Below are 21026 nucleotides of genomic sequence, written 5' to 3'. Positions count from 1 at the left end.
TTATTTAAGATAAATAATGTCAAAACAGGCTGATTTCCCTTGCTGAGAGACAATCAGCCTGCAGAAAAAGGGAAAACTGTAGATGCGATATGGCTTTTTAAGAGTTTTGATAACATTTGATGTAACATTCTGAGAAGCAAACTGAGAAAACCAAAATGCAAACGAAATCACCATAACATGGGTGCACAACTGGTTAAAAAAATATATTAAAATATTACTATGAGTATGTTGTCATTAAACACAGATAGGGCTTCTGTTAGGAATCCCAAAAGGTCTGTTCTGATTCTCATCAACACTTCTGTTTACTCAGACAATGAAGTAGAGATTTGCAAGCACTTTGAAGGACAAGATTAGAATAAAAACGATCTTTCTAACCAGAGGACTAGTCCAAGCCCCCAAAGGTGAAATTCTGAAAAGGGAGATGAAAAACGCTTGGTCAGGAAAGGTAAATCAAGGAAAAAATTCATCCAGGGAAATACATGGCAAGGGAACAGAGCAGCCAAGGAGCTGGGGTGCGTAGTAGCAACCTATGCCATTTACAGTTGAAATGTTACACTATGGAAGTTTTAATCTTTTAAGGCTTCAGTCTATGCAGAGCCCTGGAAGTCCTGACTCACAAAGCAAGCAGATGCAGGACCTGCAGACATCCTACTAACAGTTACTCAGAGGTCGTGACGTATCTCACATTCCACGGAGGCGCTGCTTCTGGAATGACCCCACTGCACACACAGTCTGTGGAATGTGGTAGGTATCAGGCAGAGTTTAACTCTATCCATCTTCTCAATGAAATCAGCTCACAAGCTCTGTCAACGCAAGTGCAATACCTTCTAGGAGGGCAAACATGCTCCTAGTATATATCTAATGACTATATAAAATAAAGGGAGTAAAATTAGCTGAATTTATGCACATTTTCTGGTTATTTTCCTTCCTTTTTTCTGTTCAAAAGGTTTGCATAACTTGGAGTTATTTTAAAAAATGCCACATGCTGTAGACAGCTCACAGGTCTGTTGTGTGTTTGCTCTACTTTATTATCCAAGGGAACACGGTGATTTAGACAAGAAGAGTTAAGTAAAGAGTCCAAAAAGCATTAGGATTTGGATTACAATTTGAAACATTGCTAAACTTTACTAATGGCAAGACTAAAGTCCCACGTGCCTGAAGACTGATAATTGTCAAGCACAACTCATTTTTCCTTTTGGCAAAAAAAGACCTGCACCTTTGATAAAGTCACCTTAAGCGAGCAGGTCTAATTCAGCATGAAGCTGCAGGACAACTCTAGACAACAGTGAAAAAAGAGCCAAGCTATGAAATCAATCATCTACTTCAGATAAGTGTGAGGGCACAGTTAGAATCAGACCCCAACAATCTGGCAGCTTTCAACATCTCCAAGAAAAAGTTGCAGCGATCCCCTGCTCCTGAGATTTAACTTCTCAGAGAAATGAGGGAGGAAACTCTCTCTGCTGCACAGTTTTGCTTCCCTTTAGCTACTAAAAGCATATCTCTTCTGCCTCTGTTTTGATCACCAACTGCTATCCGAGTCTTAGTATTCTTTTGGCCTCCTTCCTTGGAAATGCAGTGAGCTCTCTGCGGAGTTTGCCTTGGTTCCCCTCTCAGACAGCTGTGATTAATTCAATGTTCAAGCTCTTGAGTTAATTCTCTCATTAGATCACTTTCCTTCTTCATGGAATGATTATTCCCACAGGAGGAATGAGAAAGACTAAAACAATATTGTGCTAGTATCTGACACACTGCATCCAGGATGTTTACTTTAACTGAAATTGCCTGGAATTGCTCCAGTTCTATGCTTAAATGCAAGAATCTTCTAACTGGTGGGGAACTGTAGCCACACATGTTGCACAACATTCCCAGTTTCACTGGAATTCCAAACTTCCTGCTAGGTAAGTGTACCCAGAACACAAACCTCTCCACACAAGTAGGTCAGATGACACAATCCTTTCATTGCTAGGGCATATTTTAAGACTGAAAAAGTTTCTTTCCTTTTTTTATTACTTTTTATCATACACCAGTCACCTTTCTACCCAACACTATTGTGAAGGTGAAGCCTGGAGCACACACCAGTGAAATATTGCCAGTGCTCCTGAAATCACAAGCCATTATCTGTGCATTACTCACTGGGAATGTCACATTCCCTCTGGAGGCTCTTGCAGCTCAGACATGCTCCCCACTTTTGCTGCCTGCCAAATGGCTCCCCAGGGTATGGCTGGTCATTGGAGGGCATCACCCCACTCAGCTGGACTCTAGCACAGCCTGCTTCTCAGTACCTTTGGTGCAATGTGGATACTCGGGAGAGCTTCTCAATACTCAGTTCAGGAATGCTAAACCTATCTGGACTGACAACTGTGATTAAAGCAGTTACCTTAATGTCACCTTTACCTGAAGCCATATTACAGTGAAAGTAATAAAAATACTTAATTACAAATTCCAAAATAGACAAAAAAGTTCACAAAGGCATCTAAAGACAAAAAAGGGGAAGGGAAGGGAAGGGAAGGGAAGGGAAGGGAAGGGAAGGGAAGGGAAGGGAAGGGAAGGGAAAGGGAATCATTCAGCATGGCACTTCAATGAGCTTTTCCCTAGCCATTAACAGTTCAGCTGAGAAATGGACAGAGCCATCACCACCTTGATGGTAGTGTGAAAACTTAAAGGTTTTCACACAAGCCCTATATTCTGGGGCTGCCTGTGCAGAAAGACTAGCTTTGGGGACCCCTCTTGCTCTCCATCTTTGGTTCAATTCCAGTTCAGACCTCTACCTTACACACACACACACACACATAATCATAAAGATTCATTAACCCTCACAGGAATGAAGGTAATAGCTATTGGGCCTGGCCCAAACCTGCCAAGAGAGAGTGTTCTCATGCCTGGCTTAAGTCTAGAAAATGTGTTATCTCACTGTGAAGCACAATGCCTTTACCTACTGAGACGGGAAACATTCAGACCCTGAAGGGAAGCTTCTTCATCCACTAAAGCTTATGTATCACATAAAAACGTAAGCTAACAAGAGGTTTATGCAGGTATCTAATTAGAATCTAGTGCCTGTAGCTCATTAGAGGCTTTTGACTGAGTAGACAACATAATAACCAGTCCCATTGGGGTGATAATGGGTTAACCACCATTGTCTTTGAGAAATACAGAGTAAATGGGACACCTGGGCAAACGTTGGCCTTAACAGAGAGAAGGTGTCTTGGAAGTGTAAGAGATGTAGTTTAGTGCACTACAGATATTTCTAGTCCTCATAAATTCTTGGTGGCTCTGTACTTCTGCAATTTTGGCTTCCCTGGGAGAAGTCTGAGTTCAAGTCCTTATGAAACTTAGGGAAGTGGAGCAAAAATGGTTGTGTCCTATGAAGGTTTTGTGACCTGGACACCAAAACATAAAGTAAGCTCCTTTCCATTTTGGTGAGGCAGTCCAACACCTCTCCTCTGATAGGTCAAGTGCATTAAAATACAAGTAGTAACTACAGTGGGTAATTAGTAATTAAAATGGCAACAGACTGTACCACTGAAAGATTATAGCAGATACCTTAGCACAGAGGACAAAGTGCAGGGATGCACTGCAGTTTGGAACGGGAAGTGAAGATTTCATACCCATTGAAACTTGGGGAGGAACTTGACCTGGCACATTCTGGTTGACTGTCATGGAAAGTGGCTCCCTATCACAAAACATCTCATAGGATTTGTCATACCTACAAATAGTCAAGGCCTGAGTTTCATGTCTCCTCTGCAAGAGAGAATTTTAGCAGCCAAGTATGGTAAGGATACTGCTTGAATACTACGTTAAAATGATCCCCAAAGCTATAGATATAATGGACAGGCTTCTGAATAGAGGCAAGACAGGCAAAACTGCACTTTCAAATAAATTATTTCTCTCTTAGTTTTTTGAGAGTAAAAGCCCTCCATCTTTCCATTCAGGAAAAAAAAAAAAAAAGGAAAAAAACTTAGATCTAACAAAGATCTTCCTGTAACAGAGGAGAACTACAACACCCACACATGCAACACCTTTTAGCCACTCATTTTTGTTGCATATTGAAATGTATCATCCTGTAGTAACACCACCATCTGCAGGATTTGAGAAAAGGAGCACAGACACCTTACTCAGCTCAGCAGAACATCTTCCAGGCATCTGGAAAGGTTCTCCTGAGAAGCCTTCAGCCAGGGAAATCTGAGCAGCCATGGGCCTCTTTGGGATAACACAGGGAGGACTGCAATGCTTCATGGCGCTCTGGCACAGTACAGGGTGTTTTCAAGAGAAAGCCTGAATAGCTTGGTTTTGAGATTCTTCTCCCTGAGGGGTTTTGGTACTGTGACAGCAGCACTTCTGTGCAGGCGTGAGCAGTGGGACACTTGAGGAGCATAGAGCATGCCTTTTTTTGTCACCTGTCCTATATGTCAGTCAGCGTTCAGCTGACTTATTGGCAAATTATCATGTTAGGAGCCTATAAAATTAAAATTGAAGACATTTTTAATTCCTTCACTGCAATGACTGTCATTCTTGGTGTTAGTTAATCAAAAGGCTCCTCATTACGCAGTGCAATTTCACACTGTCAAATGTACTTTCAGATTTTTTCCTGAAAATCTACGGCTTGTTTTGGGACATGCACAATAGTATATAGGAGCATTAGCTCCATCTTGTACAGCTTCTGTGTGGTTACAGAAGAAACATGCTGAAGCAGTGCCCTCTTCTGGAGGCAGAACCGTTCAACCACATTAATACAGTACAGGACAGGCCTTCAGGGCAAAATTAGCAGTCTCAGCAACGCTATTTTGTGTCTGTAAATTTGGTGCTACGGTGTGAAATCCTAGTACTGGCCAAGTGTCTAACAGCTGACATCAGCCAGCAACTGAGCCACTGGCATTTAGGAGAATTCTAAGCCTTTTACTCACAGGCCACTTCCGATGAATAAAACGTCAGCACAAGAGGGGTCTGGTTTCTTTTACTGATTCATCAATGAAAGAAAAATCTCAACACATTTATTAGCCTAGCTTAAAATTTATACTGACTTATATCAGCAAGCATCCAACTGTGTGTGCTTGCAGAAACCTTATTTTTCTATCTAGGTCTGTATTTTCAATGGGTATTTTTTTAAGACCAGCTTGAAAGGTAATTTTACCACTCTACTGTCAAGAATGTAATGGTGATGAACAGAGAAACCAACAGTCCCCAGAGAGTATCACGATTCAGATTCCTTCCAGAAGCACATTTAGAAGTTATTACAATGAAACGCAGAATCATGAGAAAAGCCTGAGGGGCCATGACCATTGTAACTGTAAGCAGACATGGTTTTCTTTCCCAGTCTCACAGTAAATAGATATGGAAGCATTCCAAGAGGCTGTCTGATTGCTTTTTGCTTTGGCTGCATGTCATGTTGCTGGAACAGTTGTGGAAAACTCAGGAGGTATGCTTTTCTCTCAGAATCAGTGCCAGCTCTGCCAGACCCAGTGACTGTGTGCGTGTATCTCAGTATGTGATGCTCATCCCTCGGTCAGTGCTCCGGCATGCAGTGACTCAGTGAATTATACAGACTAAGATGGAAGCATGCTCTGCCTCAGGATCAGTGCTGACCCCAGTGGCTCACATGGTACTGCTACAGGACACTGTGATGAAACATCCATGCTGGAATGAAGAGGAAGGCCCAAACATGGCACGACACCACAGAGAAAGGGGGTGCGTGGGCTGGCTCTGCCTCCTGTCAGTGCTGGCTCTGATGCCACAGTTCTAAGCTAACGACAGGCAGTTCCGCCCGCCTGCCATCTCTGGGGTTCCCCCAGGCAGATGGTAGCTGTGGTTTCTCCCCATGTTTCTCTCTCACAAGCACAGGTTAAGGTGGCTCGGAATCCAGTTTGCAAAAGCATGCCTGAGGGGAATATGACTGAGGGAGACAGATTGTGAAGGCAGAGAATAAGGTGACAGCACATCTGCTGTTCACCAGTTACCTCGGCACCAGGCACAGTGGGCAAACCTATGAGGGGACCAGCTTTAACCACAGACAAGAAAGCTCCTCACAGAGCTGGCATCAAGCCCATGGTGCGGTGGCCAGAGGTGCCTGTGGGGGTGAACAGGCTCCACCGGGCCAAGTGACCAGGCAAGCACACAGACAAAGGATCAGAGAGACGTACCACAACCAGGGCAGATCCACCTCCTACGCCCGCTGAGGGAGAAGGGTGCTCAGCACACAGGACACCTCTTTTACGAAACCCGCCGCCGCCAGTCACACCCGCCTCAGCGGGGCGAGGGCGCTCTCCCGCCAACGGCCTGCCCCCCCGCCCCGCGCCGTGCATGCGCCACTGGCGGGCAGAGCGGGGCGCCGCGAGCGGTGGTGCGCATGCGCCAGCGCTGCCCCGCGGGGCAGCAGGGGACGAGGGGGGAGGGACGGTGCCGCCACCTCAGGGAGCGGTATGGCGTGCGCCGCGGCCGCGAAGGGCGGCGGGAGCTCCTTCTCCGACCGGCACGCCCGCCTCCTCCTGGCCCAGATCAACCGGCTGCGGGCCGGGCAGAGCTTCTGCGACGTGCGGCTGGAGGTGGGCCCGGAGGCGTTCGCCGTGCATCGCCTGGTGCTGGCGGCCAGCAGCCCCTACTTCGCGGCGCTCTTCGCGGGCGGCATGAAGGAGTCCGGTCGGGATGTGGTGCGGATCGCGGGCGTCGAGGCGGGCACCTTCCACACGCTCCTCGACTTCATCTACACAGGTAACGGCTGACGGGGGGCGGCGGGGACGGTTGCCCGACGGCCGGGCCGGGGTGGCGGTTGCCCGAGGGCCGCAGCCTCGAGCGGAGCCCCGCTGTCGTGTGCGTGCCCGCAGGGGTGGTGAGCATCGGGGAGCACAACGTTCAGGAGCTGATCGTCGCCGCCGACATGCTGCAGCTCACCGAGGTGGTGGAGCTCTGCTGCGAGTTCCTGAAGGGGCAGATCGACCCGCTGAACTGCATCGGCCTCTTCCAGTTCTCCGAGCAGATCGCCTGTCACGACTTGATGGAGTTCACCGAGAGCTACATCCACGCGCACTTCCTGGAGGTGCAGAGCGGGGAGGAGTTCCTGGCGCTGACAAAAGAGCAGCTGATTAAGATCTTGCGAAGTGAGGACCTAAGCATCGAGGACGAGTACCAGGTTTTCATAGCGGCAATGCAATGGATTTTGAAGGATGTGGGGAAGAGAAAGAAATACGTCGTAGAAGTACTGGAGCCTGTTCGATTCCCTCTGCTACCAGCACAAAGGCTATTAAAATACATAGAAAGTAAGTGAAAGAAGGAAAGAAAGAATATCACATGCTTGTGTTTGAGCAAACCATGTGTTGTTCAGAGTGACTGGATTTTGATGGATTTTTTTAGATTAATAGCATGATAAGTGAAAAGATTTATAGCAAACAAGTTCTATTTTTTTAACAAATAAGTACAGCTTACTTTAAAAGCATGCTTTTGAAAAAGTCTTAGTAGGCAATTTTGATTTGTCTGCTGTTTTAGGAGAAGCTAGTAACTTTTCTACAACTGAGTTACTTATTGTAAGTTACTTTTCACTGTACCTTTTTTATTCTGCTCGTTTCCTCAAGGTATTCCAGATTTCAGCCTTCGGGTGGCCCTGCAAACTCTGTTGAAAGAATATTGTGAAGTCTGTAAATCTCCCAAAGAGAACAAGGTCAGCAGTTTTCTGCAAGCTTCTAAAGGTCGTCCCCGGAGGAAAGCCAGGAAGTACCTTTATGCAGTAGGTTAGAATGTGCCTGTTTGAACCTTGTAAAACAAATTATGAAGTAGTATCTCATATTACAGTATTGAAGGAGATACTGGATTTTTTTTTTTTTTTTAAATCAAAAGATATAAAAATAGCAAAACGTCTCATCTGGCTGAGTTGCCATGTTAGCTGCTTTCTGCTTAGAATTGCACAGAGGTGCAGCATTCACATTTCTTGTCATTATGACATGGCATGCAAAGCCTAGATTTGCCTTTTAGAAATTATTTGCCTTGGGTGGAAAGCTGCAGATCAGCAGAGGATTTGCCCATGGTTCACTGCTGGAATGGTGTATGCAAAGTCACTGCACTCCTTATTCTTCTGAAGGTTGAAGTTTCCTCTGTCCAGGATACTTTGGTTCATGTGATGGGATACTTGAAATTGCAAGTTTTCAGCAAAGCTGCAGCTTTGTATTGGAAGGGAATGCTCTTGTTTCACCCCGTGGGAAGTAATACTAACTTAAGATAGCGACGGCTGTTGGCTGGTCTCTGTGTTTTACTAAGAACATGAATGATAATATTTGTAGTGTTGTTGTGAAGTGGTCAGCTCAGGCACAAGTTACATGACCCTCAAGGCGACCATTCTTCCTTGTGTGCTGGAGAAACAAAGCTACTTGGAAAAGTCCAGTTCCTACTAAAAGTGACTAATGGCTGTTACTGTAATTTTTGCGATGGTTTAGATACAGGAGCATGGGGATGAGCAGGAAGCTCTTACTCAGCCATGATCTTTCTACTTACTTTCTAGGTGGATACACCCGACTGCAAGGAGGACGCTGGAGTGACAGTAGAGCCCTCAGCTGTGTGGAGCGATTTGACACCTTCAGCCACTACTGGACCACAGTGTCCTCTCTCCACCAGGCCCGGAGTGGCCTGGGTGTGGCTGTGGTGGGAGGAATGGTCTATGCCATTGGAGGTAACAGCTGAAACATGCTTTCTTTATTACGTGGTTATTCATGGATGGAGATTTTGGAAATTTTTCTTCCTGCAAGTGGTTCTGAGGAACTCAACAGTAGATAATACAACTTTTAGATATAATAACAATTGAATTACGGTTCCTTGGTTCTCTACCATCACTGCTCTGTGAATGCCCATTTGGGCTCCTATGTTGGCCATTTTTTACTAAGCTTCTCTCCCTTCATGGTATAGCAACTCATAGGTACGCGCATGGACATATGCAGATACACTAAGAGATGTTGGATGTTCTGCGGACTTTGTGTACCACCACTAATAGCATTTATTTTCTCACTTGTAGTCTAGCAGAAGCCCATAGCATAAAAGGCAGTAGTACAGGACAGACCACTTGTGGTCTGCCTACCTGGAAAGGCTTGTTATGTATGTTTGCACAAGGATGTGATGAGTAGCTCTACCAGCCCGTCATTAAAGAATGCATATGTATACTGTTTTTGTCACCGCAGAACACATTCTTTGGTCTTGAAAACGCTGTCAGTTGTGCTGTGGAGTAAAAAGTGTGTGGCACCATGGTTGTTCACCCCTCTGATGTTTTCAGTAATGTTTCAGGGAACTGTTGATGAAAGCTGTTCCTAGTGGTGATTCAGTTCTAAGTATAAACGAAGCTTTTGCTACTTTGGCCGTTTGGCTAGCTGAAAGAAAGATCTTGTATTCAAATGTTGTCTGTCCTGGAATGAGTTGAAGAATGCTTCTATATCTGCAGTGCAAAACATTGCGTTTCCCCTCTCTCTGTTCTTGCTCTTATTATGCAGGTGAAAAGGACTCGATGATTTTTGACTGTACTGAATGTTATGATCCTGTAACTAAGCAGTGGACCACTGTGGCTTCCATGAACCATCCCCGTTGTGGACTGGGAGTGTGCACGTGCTATGGCGCTATCTATGCTTTGGGTAAGTTTTGGCTTTTTCCTAGGTGAAGTTAATTTTAAAGGTGTTAATTCATGGAACTTGTAAATTGATTTGATCTTAAATAATACGTCTTGGTGTTGCAAATTTGCAAACTTAAGTTTTGAAAACCAGCTGTTTACACAAGCAGTAGTATACCAAATCTTTGTGGATTAGTTATTGTTCAGTTATAACTTACTTCCATTGTAGATTGCGTGCTGCTTTCGGAATTAGTCTGTCCTGGAACCGTGCACCATATGTCTAAAAATGCAGTTAACACACAGCTTCATGCCATTAAATTCTTCCCTGTGTTTGCTGTTATTTGCAGGAGGTTGGGTTGGAGCAGAGATTGGCAACACAATTGAAAGATTTGATCCTGAAGAAAATAGTTGGGATGTGGTGGGAAGCATGGCTGTGCCCCGTTACTGCTTTGGGTGTTGTGAAATGCAAGGTGAATATTGTTAAGTTTGTATCCATAGACAGTTCCAAGAGCCATTGGATTTTGAAGCTTTATGTTTCAGTCATGAATTTTTACCTTTGTCTTGTACTGTGCTGTCAGTTGCACAAGCTTGTGCCTCACTTATTTGTCCGTCTAGTACCGTATTTTTAATTCTGCAGAACTCAAAGACTATAAAGTTCTCTCTGTCTTCTGCCTTTTATCTCATGAAAACAGTTTTTATGAGGCTGCCAGTATGGTTATCCAGCTAGTCTTTGACAGTTGATTGTCCTTCCTGATACTGCTCTTATTTACCTCCCGTATTTGGGTTTGTGTGTGTCTTTGTGACAATCTGAAGAGTTGCCACAGGTTATTTTAAGACAGGCATGTCTAAAGACTTGATCTATAAATGTGCTTATTAAGCTTTTGATCCAGGCCTGGTCAGCAGTTGCAGCCTTCTGAATTTTCTCTCCTGCACTTGATTAACTAGTGCTTTCATCAGAGCTTCTGGTGCATGAGCCTCAAGTTACTCATTTGAAAGCTTTATGTATGCTACTACTAGACAAATGGAGGATTTTTATCTGGCATGCTTAAACCATCTTAATGTCAGGCTGAAACTTGTATTGTGACAAACATTTTCTCTCTTTCAAACCTTTCTGTTATGAAACCTAATAGATGAAAAACTCTGTTTCTACAGGTTTGATTTATATTGTTGGTGGTATCAGCAATGAAGGAGTAGAGCTACGTTCTGTTGAAGTCTACGACCCAATATCTAAACGTTGGTCTGAGCTCGCTCCAATGGGCACCCAAAGAGCGTATCTTGGTGTAGCTGCTCTCAACGATTGTATCTATGCTGTAGGAGGCTGGAATGAATCTCAGGATGCACTTGCTACTGTAGAAAGATACTCCTTTGAAGAGGTATGGTAGAGTCCCTTTCTTTCATAAATGTAGGTTGCATCAGCTTTGTGTAAGATGCTATAGAGGCAGCCTGCTTCCTTTCTTTAAACAGAAAAAAGTTGGAAATACCATTTCCTTTTCACTACTGGCTGGTAATCTGAGTGAAACAAAGCTTCAGTGACCTCAGGGTCTGTCTATCCTAACCAGTCTGTAGAATCTTGCAGTCTGACTTAGTGGAGTGTTTACAAAGATTGTATGCATGCTTTTAGGAAACTGAAAGCTGACCAATACTGATGATGCATAGATATGCTGTAGCTTGGTAAAATACTTGTTAGGGTTAAGATAGGGGGATAGATTCCCCCTCTGCAATAGAATGGTCAATAATCTGACAAGAGAGAAAAAAATCCCTGAAAAAGTAAGAGTTGCCCTTTGTTGCAAAAGTTGAGGATCTTTCTTCTGCATCAAAATGTAGTGGTGTTTCAGCATGACTAGAAAAATCACTTTGAACACTTAAGCTTTTGAATAAGATAAGAAATTATTCCTGACTATTATTGGTCATGTTTCTGAGATGCTGTTTGGAATAGTAGCTAGTGTTAAAAGCAGAGCATGATCCAGGGTGCCATTCTGGTTTGCTTTTGGAATTGAATCTAGTTTTCCTTATTTCCCACCTCAAACTGTGTACCATTCTCTATTTTGGAGACAGACTGCATCTTGCAGCAACTGAAGAAAGGGAGGGTTGTTGTGTACAGACAGTATGTGATCTGTTCTTTAGTGACTAGCCTGATTTTGACCACTTGTGAAAGTGTTGTCATTACAGTCTTCATAATCCTCTTAATACTGTACACATACCATATTTGAGCCTGTGAAGTGTCTGCATAGTGTTCTTTGTATATGTTTCAGTCTTTAAGCTTTAAAAGTTACTTCTATTAGAATCGGGGCTTACCCTAAAACTACTTGTTGACTCTTTCACCTTCTCATTAGGAAAAGTGGGTTGAAGTTGCATCAATGAAGATACCAAGAGCTGGTGTCTGTGTTGTGGCTGTGAATGGATTTCTTTATGCCTCGGGAGGCCGAGCTCCCAGTCATGATTTTGCTGCTCCGGTAACTTCTGACTCTGTTGAAGTTTATAACCCTCATATGGACAGTTGGACTGAAATTGCCAACATGATCACCAGCCGCTGCGAAGGAGGTGTAGCTGTGCTGTAAAACACAAAGAAGAAAACTCATTCAAGGAACGAGTAAATCTGTCACCTCAGATTTCCGGTTTCATTGGCCAGAAACCTCTTCTAACACAGGAGCTTCAGTAGAGACAGTGGAGAATTAGATCAGAGGGCTTTTCCTGAGCAAAAGGAAATGTTAAAACTCTTGCCCTTCAAATTGGCTTATCCGATGTCTGTCTCAGGAAGTATTCTGTTAAAGAGTAGGAATGATGTTTATGACTGGATTAAGCTCACTGAAATATATGGCGAATTTGCCCTGTAAAAATCTGAAGAAATCATTCCAGCACATTAGAGGCATTAACCAGGGTGTTAACTCTCTAAGGTGCACCAAAGCTAGCATCTTTAGCTGGCCTTACAATCTGGAAGGAGGTTGCTATAGACAGCTAGGAGTTACCTGTAGACAAGAGCAGATGGGCTACTTGGTTAGCATTAGTTGTCCTTTTCTGGTGGAAAACAAGGAAGAGAAGATAACAGATGGGGAAGACTTGGTACCTCTACTTACGACCTTGATGCATTTGAGCCTCTTTTCTGCTGCTGGACATCATGGGCATTAAATATGAATTGGATATTTACTTTCTGGCCACTCCACTAACTTGGATGGTGAGTGGCTGAGAATTTCCTGTTCTGGAAGGCTATTCTCACAGTTCTAATAATGTCATTCCACTTCAGCACAGGCTTTTCTTCTCAGTGGTATCAGTGATGACAATAGAGCTCCTTTTTGTGTAAGCTCTGATGAATTTTAAATGGAAATGCTGTTCATTAGATGAGCTGTTCTGTTTAGGACTGCTCTTAGTATAAAAATAGAGGGAAAGCCTTTTGCCCCCCCCCTTTTTTTTCCCCCCCTTAGTTAAATGTGTTTTAGCCTGTGTGACACATGCTGAGACTTGGCATTGGAATACATGCTATTCAACAAGGTACACACGTTCATCCTTGCTACATCTCGTATCCTGCCTCTTCCAAATTTGAGTGGACAGAGCATTTTGTGATAGAATTAGCTGCATTCAGCATTAAAGTGATGCTATTAGTGTGTTTTGTCTTAAGGAGTTTGTATTTAGCTTGGATACACTTAGAACAATACTACTAGGAGTTTGGAGTTATTTCTAGATTCATTTAATTAACGTACTTGAAGTTGCTGTTTGCACAATATGATTGGATTTTCTGCACAGCTGTGGATGATTTGGATGGCGTCTGAAATAAGGCTGCTTGAACTTTGATAGACAGTGTTATTCTAGAACACAAAACCACAACTGGAATGTCACGAAACAGGAAGCCTGCACTGTGTAGACAAAGGAGCATTCATGCTGTCTAGGTCAATATCCCCTGTGTAAAATTAACAAATTAATACATTAATAAAATCCTCCAAGGTGAGTGTTGCAGGTACCTTAAGAATCTAGATCTTATGTTCTAACATAGGGTTGGGAGATTGCCAGGCTAAAACATGCTAGACAATGGAGCATTTGTTTCTCTGATCGTTCTATAATCTTGTGTGTGCTTTGACTTCAAAAGGATTTCGTACGTGTGTGAACTAATGTTTATTCTGTCTTTTTTTTGTTTCCCAAGTTTAAGCTTGTTTTAAACAATTTTTCATAATAAAATGTATTTTCAGAACTGTTGTGGTTTAACCCTAGCCGGTATCTAAGCACCACCACAGCTGCTCGCTCACTCCTCCCATGTCGGGATGGGGGAGAGAATTGGAAGAGTAGAAGTGAGAAAACTCGTGGGCTGAGATAAAGACAGTTTAATAGGTAAAGCAAAAGCCACACGTGCAAGCAAAGCAAAACAAGGAATTCATCAGTACTTCCCATCGGCAGGCAGGTGTTCAGCAATCTCCAGGAAAGCAGGGCTCCATCATGCCTAACAGTTACTTTGGAAGACAGACGCCATCACTCCGAACACCCCCCTTCCAGCTTTATATGCTGAGCGTGACATCATATGGTATGGAATATCCCTTCGGTCATTTGGGGTCAGCTGTCCCGGCTGTGTCCCCTCCCAACTTCTTGTGCACCCCCAGCCTCCTCACTGGTGAGGTGGTGTGAGAAGCAGAAAAGGCCTTGACTCTGTGTAAGCACTGCTCAGCAGTAACAAAAACATCTCTGCATTATCAACACTGCTTTCAGCACAAATACAAAACATAGCCCCATACCAGCTACTCTGAAGAAAATTAACTCTATCCCAGCTAAAACCAGTGCAAGAACTGACTGTGGAATGCTCTTGAATAGGGCGCTTTCCTATCATAATGAGTTGGATCACTGCCACTTTCATATAATAGGTCTTCTTTTTTCTTTTTTTTTTTAACTGAAAATCCTATTTCCAAGTCGGACACTAGGAAAAGATTGGTTATAAATGTTGACTATTTGAAAGGTGCAAGTAACACACTTCTGTAGTAAAATACTCATGCATTTCTCTTTTCAGTGTAAAATCACTCAGACTTCTTGGAAGTCTGGCTGCCTTGCCAGCTCTGTGCAGCCCTCTGTGGGATCAAATGATAGGTCATATTTCTTAGGCTTTCTTCTTTACATTTCAGGATCCCTCGTGAACCGTTTGACAAACATTACATTAGCTCTGTTTTACTAGTTTGGGAACTACGCATTCACTTCTGATCCCTACCTATAAACTTTGTGGTTTAGTGGAACTTGAGGGAGTCTGCTGTTGTATGAAGTTACTGTGTCCTGTTTTTGTAGTTGATTCTATCATGTTTGAATGAAACTCTGAAGTCAGTTGATTATGGTCTCTGATACTCGGCACCTCTTTCCCTGAATCAAGCCAAAGGCAGTACTCTTCTCTGGACCCATCTTAAAAAATGCCATGTCTAAGTAAGAAAGAATAAAAGAACCGTTTTCATTCACAAACTCAGTTTTACTTCCTTTATGTTTGGAGAGCACTGAAATATATCGCTGTTTCAGAGGTATGATGTTGTTAACAGGTTACAAAAGTTAGAGGCTCATGTACATAGTTGCTGTTTCAGCAATACCATGTAAGAAGATGGCTCTATCTCCAGGTTAGCTGGGTTTCTTAAACGTCTGTTCTTTGCAGAATGAACAGAGAGCAAATTTTAAGTGACAGTATGTGCTTTATTCTGTATAGAACAACAATGAAGAATGGTGCTTTAAGAGAACTATGAGGATTATCTAAATTGGTCCTAAGACTGTGTGTGGATGTCACTTTTCAGCTTTCTTCTTGCATCTTATACTGTATTTAAAGAATACTTAAGATAAAAAGCCTACAGTAAATATGCCCACATACAATTTCATAGGTTTCTTGAGGTAGCTGAGGCTAGAAAACAAAATCCACGTGACTTAGGTTGTATCTTCTTCCCCTAAATGATGTGTTAGGAAGACTTAAGTACAAAGAGCATATGCTTCTGCAGTGTTTTCAATAATTGGCCTATCATGGAGGGTTTGCAGGCTACAAATCCATTTGTACCTGCCCCAGGTGCTCAAATAAAATCAATTTTCAGGAGGGAGAAGACACAAACTACTTTCAATCTCATTATCTGATCCCTTAGTGACAGCAATTGAGTTCTTGTGTCATATCAGTTGATAGTACTTTAATTTAGGAGTATGACAGATCTTTATGGCTATGTTGCATGCAGCTTCCTTGGCTAGGCAGCCCTACATCCAAACAAAACCTAGGAACAGATGGCCCAGGTATCCTTTTTCATTTAAGTAAGCCTGAGTAGGAAGTTAACCTCCTGTCTCTTGTGGTGCCTTGTCAAAGATACAAAGCTTCCCCTTCTAGCTTTCCCCACTCCATCACAGCAGCTGGACAACATATTGTCCTGGTTTTGGCAGGGACAGAGTTAATTTTCTTCTTAGTAGCTGCTACAGTGCTGTGCTTTGGATTTAGTGTGAGAATAATGTTGATAACACCCTGATGTTTTAGTTGTTGCTAAGTGGCGCTTATCTTAAGGATTTTTTGTTTCCCATGCTCTGCCAGCAAGCAGGTGTGCAAGAAGCTGGGAGGGAGCAGAGCCAGGACAGCTGACCTCAACTAGCCAAAGGGATATTCCATACCATAGAACATCATGCTCAGTATATAAACTGGGGGGAGTCGGCCGGGAGGGGCGGCTCGCTGCTCTGGCATTGCTCAGCAGGTGGTGAGCAATTGCATTGTGCATCACTTGGTTTTTCTTGGGTGTTATTTCTCTCTTTTTTTTGTTCTATTCCTTTTCATTACTCTTATTATTTTTTTTATTATTATTAGTTAGTATTATGTTTTATTTTACTTTAGTTATTAAACCGCTCTTATCTCAACCCATTGAGTTTTACTTTTTTTTTTTTTTCCTGATCCTCCTCCCCACCCCACTGGGAGGGGGGAGGCAGGAGCGGCTGCGCGGTGCTTAGTTGCCGGCTGGGGTTAAACCACGACACGTATTTTAGGTGAGTGCCGACCTTGGCTTGCTACTGCAAACAAGCCTTGCCTATCCTTTCTTACCTGACTAGCACTTAATCACATAGCATTTTCAGCACCTTCTCAGCTGAAATAAGACAGAGAAGAGTTTTGTTCCACAACGTAGGAATTGAACATGTATGTCTTTTTGCATAATTCTCTGCCGCTTCTTTAAACACTAAACTAGAACTGCTTTCACCTTGTTACTGTTCATGACTACACAGTTGTTCTCCCCACCACAGAACATTATCACACATTAGTTAAACCAGATATTTTAATAATACAGCATAGAGCAATTCATACCCACGTCATTAGAATCTCCATTTTAAATTCATATGACAATAACATCTCCTTCAAGAGTGATGCTTTGTTCTGCGGATAAGGACAGACTCATGCCTGCCTTGAAAGTCATTGCTCTTTACAATCCTTCCCTCCTAAACTAGCCAAGTTGTTTGCTTCAAGAATAAGCATCTTGATCCCTGCCATCTTATGACTTCTAAGCATAAATAAGTCTTTATTTCCCCTGGAACTCAATACAAATACCTTATTGGCAGATAAACAGCTTTTTCCTATTGATTTATTATTTTGTGTTCTGCCATTTATTTCTGCTGTTACTTAGCTGCTCCTCTGAAATAGTCTTCAATGCTGCAGTAGCTAATAGTGATAATACCATCACCACTGTTCCCACTACCCTGAGTACTTTAAACCACCTAGGATAAGTAGGAAGAAGGGAAAGGTCATAATGTAGTGCTATCCCTAAGGCCATTACTAGCATTATTGCACCATGAGTGATATCTTTAAAAAGTAAGGCTTGCCAGGCAAGCAGAGGAGGAACTGTACTGTTAGCCAGGTTCAGCCAGTCTGGCTTGGCTGGGCTGTTTTCCGGGAGAGCAAACCCCCACCTCTTTCCTCCTAGGAAAGAGACTGTTACGGCACCATACGTAATCTGAGCAAACGCCAGCTCTGGGTAGTAGGTCCCTTGGATGGCCATTGACAGTGGCACAGAAACAAATGGAATTAGCCCTGCGAGGCTTAAGTAAAGGGCTGGCTTGGGAGAATCCTTTAGTGATTCCATACTTCGTTGCAAGATGCCAGAGTCTTTGGTCTCAGATTCTTTGGGGGTTTTCTTCTTGAAGAAGGGGAGGGAGGTGTGAAAAGCTTGGATCTTGGTTGCATATACTGATGCTGCGTTGCGGCTTGGAGATCTTGAGAGAGGACACACATTTCTCTGCAGCCGGAGACCAAGAGAAGACCAAGTTGTCTTATTCTTTCCATACAGTAGTAGTCTGGGACCGGTTAACTTCTGGAGCTGCAAGTATAAAACTTGTTCTGAACACCTTACAATGTAGGCTTACGGATCTACAGTTACCTAAACTACCTATGAAATATTGTACCAAGTAGTTTTCCACATCAGGTCACATCACAGCTGCCCTTCCTCTCAGTTTTCAGGCGTTTGTAACTTAACTGATTAAGCTAACTGATACAGCTTTCAGAAGCTAGCTGATGAAGAGCAACTAGGCTCTTCATAGTGAGTAAGCACACCTTACTCGCTACAAAAGGTTTGTATATCCACCTATCCTTCCACCCACGCATGCATTCTCTAGGTATTTTTAAGTTAAAATAGATAAGTCCTTTTCAGAGTAGAATATAAAGTGATTACAGAAGTAGGACAAGGTCACCCCAGAACCTAGCTACTATCCCCTCACTACCAAAAAGAGAGAGGAAAAAAGACCTTTAGAGAATAAAATTTGATTTTATAAAAGAAATATCTTAGCTTTAGCTAAAAGCTGCTGTAGAAACTAGGAATTCTCAGAAAAGCTGAGTGATAAACATGTGGTTACTCCAACTTGTAAGTCACCTTTTTTCCAATGCTCCAGTCATACCTTTTGCTATTTTACTTCTAAAGAAAAATAGACAGCAAAAAAGGCTTCAGAAACTTACTTTGAAAGGTGTGTGGAAGCAGCATTGTTGTATGAGAGGAAACATACTTGCTTTATCAAGGCCCTAAAACAGAAAAATTCAGGAGAAGGTCTGAAACTGATGAATAGCCGAGTTCGTCTTACGTCTGAAGTTAAGTCACAGTCTAGACTTGTTTATCAGATGCAAGGCTCTTATAGATGTATATTTAAAGATAAATAGGTACTCAATCCTTATTTACCCACTACAGGGTATTTTTTTTCAGGTAGCTCTATGAACTGAAGTTCTAAAGTTGTAATAACTCTTACAAGAACAATTTCTAGTTAAAGAACTGAGTATCAGGAAGCAGGTGATGGCTTCCCGTGTATGGATCATCTCCTTTTCATGGGACAAATGGCTGCACGCAGCTGATAAACGATCAATTCCTCACATGCAGAAAAAACGACCCTTAACCATAACGCAGTGGAAACGGCATCGCGCCCCAAGCTGCAGGTACGCTACCTGCAGGGGGGACAAAACTAACCGGGAAAGGCAAGCCGCTCGCCGGTGGGCTCGACTCCCCGCTTCACGGTCCTGCTACTCCGGGGAAGGGGCGCGGCTCTGCGCGCCCGAAGTCCCAGCCCGGAGGGAAAGCGGGGAGAAGCTGTGTGTCCGGGAGGGATGCGGGTCCCGCGGGGCCGAGGCGGTCACCCTGGCATAGCACGGAGGGGCCGCACTGCCTACCGGTGAACGCGCGGAGCGCTGCAGCCGGCCGGACGCGGGCTCTGCCCGCCGCTTAGGCCCCGGCCACGGCGGTACCCACCGGCTGCTGCCGCTCCAGCCCCCGACCTCCGCAGCTAGCACGGCTCCGAGCCTCCTCGCTGAGGCGACTTCCGGTGCCCCGGGAAGCGCTGCGGCGGGGCCCGGTGCTCAGCGGTGCAAGTCCGGGCGGGAACAGGCGCGGCCTGTCTTGTTCCGCCGGGCCGGGGAAGCGCCCGGGTGTGCGTGGCACCCTCCAGAGCCGGCGGTCCCGGTCCCTGGCGTGCTTGAGACCGGGGACAGCAGAGCCGAAAAGGCGCGCTCCTTCCCCTGCCGCAGCGGCAGCCTCGCTCGCTCCCAGCCCGAGGGCTGGGGTCGGGCTGGCAGAGGGGCGAGAAGGACCTCCGCTACCCCCGGGGTTGCTGTGCGGGGCGGGGGGGCCGCTCCTGCTTTCTAGGTTCCGGGATCTCTGCAGCAAGCAAGCCTCGCTCACGCGGAAAGGAGCGGCGGGCTGGAGGTGGACTACAAATCCCAGCCTGCCCCGCGGCGCGGCACCCGGCCGATCGGCGCGGCGGCAGGGCGCACGGCCTTCTGGGACGCGTAGTCTCCGGTGGCGCCCGACAGGCGACGAGGGCGGTGCGTGCTACCGCTCTGATTGGTGGGGCGGGGGGCGCGCGCGCGCCCCTCTCCCAGGTCCTGGGCGGGGGTGGGGAGCGCTCCGCGTGGCCGGCGGGGGAGCCAGGGGGGCGTGTCTCTTCCGCCTCCTCGGCCCCGCCCCGCGCGCTCGCAAGCCCCGCCCCCTCCGGCCCCCGGCCGGGCAGGGCCGGGCAGCCATTTTGGGCAGAGCTTTGTTATGGTTCTGGGGCCGCAGGAGGCAGCGAGAGGGGCCTGGCCGGTGAGTGCGGCTCCCACACCCCTCCTCCCGGCGCCCCGCCGCGCCTCCCCGCGCGGCCCCGTCGTCCGCCGCCCCGGGACCCGGCCCGCCGCCCCCCCCCCCGCCGGCTCGGCGGCCTCGGAGCGGCCCGGGATCGGCCTCCCGCCAGGCCGGGACCCCGCTGGCGGCGGCGGCGGGGGGCGGTGCGGCCGCCGGGGGGGATCCCTCCGCCCTCGGCCCCGCCGCGCGCCCACCCCCCGTCCCTCAGCCGCGGCTGGGCCGCGAGGAACCCGCTCCCGGAGGCGGCAGCGAGGGGCTCCCTGCGGGGCAGGGCCGCCGGGCCGGGCCGGGCCGGGGGAGGGCGGCTGGGGCCGAGGCTCCTCGTTTATTGTTTCCTCCTTAGCCGGAAAGTTCCCAGCGCTTGACACTGCCGGGGCGCTGCCGCGGCCGTTCTGGCTCTCGCCCGGAGTTTAGCCTTGTCCTGTCATCAAGCTGGCCGGGCGGGTGCGGGGGGGGGGACGACGACGACGACGGGCCGGAACGCCGCGTTCCGCCGGGGCGGCGGGGTGAAGTCCCCGAGGGGCCGGGCCGGGCGCGGGGCTTCCTGCGCGGCGGCGGCCCCGGGGCGGGCGGAGCGCCGGCGGCAGGGGCGACTCCGCTGCCGTCTGTTTTGATTGCGAGCTGGAAACGAAACTGGGTGAGCCGTGCTGGCTCGGGCCGTTTCCCTTCGCTGCTGTGGGATTTACGGCCGCTCTTTCCGGCAGCCCCCGGCGGGAGGGGGCGGTCGGCGCCGAGCAGTGACACGTGTGCTGCGGGCAGCCGAGCCCGAGCTTCCCCAGCCCGCTGCCAGCCCCTCTCGGCCGAGCTGTGCGGGGGCCAGGGCAGGCGGAGGCTGGGAAACCTGTCAGGTGCCACTCGTTACCTGTTCACAGGAAAACAGCGCCTGGCGTGAGCGTGAGGCGGCTTTT

The 21026-nt window shown here is 46.2% G+C and overlaps 3 protein-coding genes across 4 annotated transcripts in view; 2 read left to right on the top strand and 1 right to left on the bottom strand.

Annotated features, from left to right (window-relative positions):
- The first annotated feature begins 6413 nt into the window (after positions 1–6413).
- Positions 6414–13742, top strand: IPP (intracisternal A particle-promoted polypeptide). Its single transcript, XM_050901037.1, has 8 exons — positions 6414–6702; positions 6816–7247; positions 7560–7715; positions 8480–8647; positions 9456–9593; positions 9916–10038; positions 10721–10941; positions 11902–13742. The coding sequence occupies exons 1-8, from the start codon at positions 6414–6416 to the stop codon at positions 12124–12126; spliced, it is 1752 nt and encodes a 583-aa protein (XP_050756994.1). The 3' UTR covers positions 12127–13742.
- A 2306-nt stretch (positions 13743–16048) lies between these two features.
- Positions 16049–19551, bottom strand: TMEM69 (transmembrane protein 69). 2 transcript variants are annotated; one of them, XM_050901116.1, is made up of 3 exons: positions 19249–19551; positions 18471–18533; positions 16049–17838 (listed from the first exon to the last, which is right to left on the bottom strand). In XM_050901116.1, the coding sequence occupies exons 2-3, from the start codon at positions 18513–18515 to the stop codon at positions 17110–17112; spliced, it is 774 nt and encodes a 257-aa protein (XP_050757073.1). In that variant the 5' UTR covers positions 18516–18533; positions 19249–19551; the 3' UTR covers positions 16049–17109. The 2 variants fall into 2 exon arrangements, with proteins under 2 accessions (XP_050757073.1, XP_050757072.1); XM_050901115.1 differs by lacking the exon at positions 19249–19551 and adding an exon at positions 18970–19227.
- A 467-nt stretch (positions 19552–20018) lies between these two features.
- The window catches only part of GPBP1L1 (GC-rich promoter binding protein 1 like 1), a 34717-nt gene continuing 33709 nt past the window's right edge, over positions 20019–21026 (top strand). Inside the window, exon 1 of the mRNA XM_050900830.1 lies at positions 20019–20079. The gene's annotated coding sequence lies outside the window, so the exon portion shown is untranslated. The remainder of the gene's footprint in view (positions 20080–21026) is intronic.

The sequence above is a fragment of the Gymnogyps californianus genome, chromosome 8 (assembly GCF_018139145.2).
Source record: "Gymnogyps californianus isolate 813 chromosome 8, ASM1813914v2, whole genome shotgun sequence".
In the NCBI taxonomy this organism is placed as follows: domain Eukaryota; kingdom Metazoa; phylum Chordata; class Aves; order Accipitriformes; family Cathartidae; genus Gymnogyps; species Gymnogyps californianus.
Note: the sequence above shows the minus strand (reverse complement) of the source record. Positions and strands in the feature narration are given on the sequence as shown.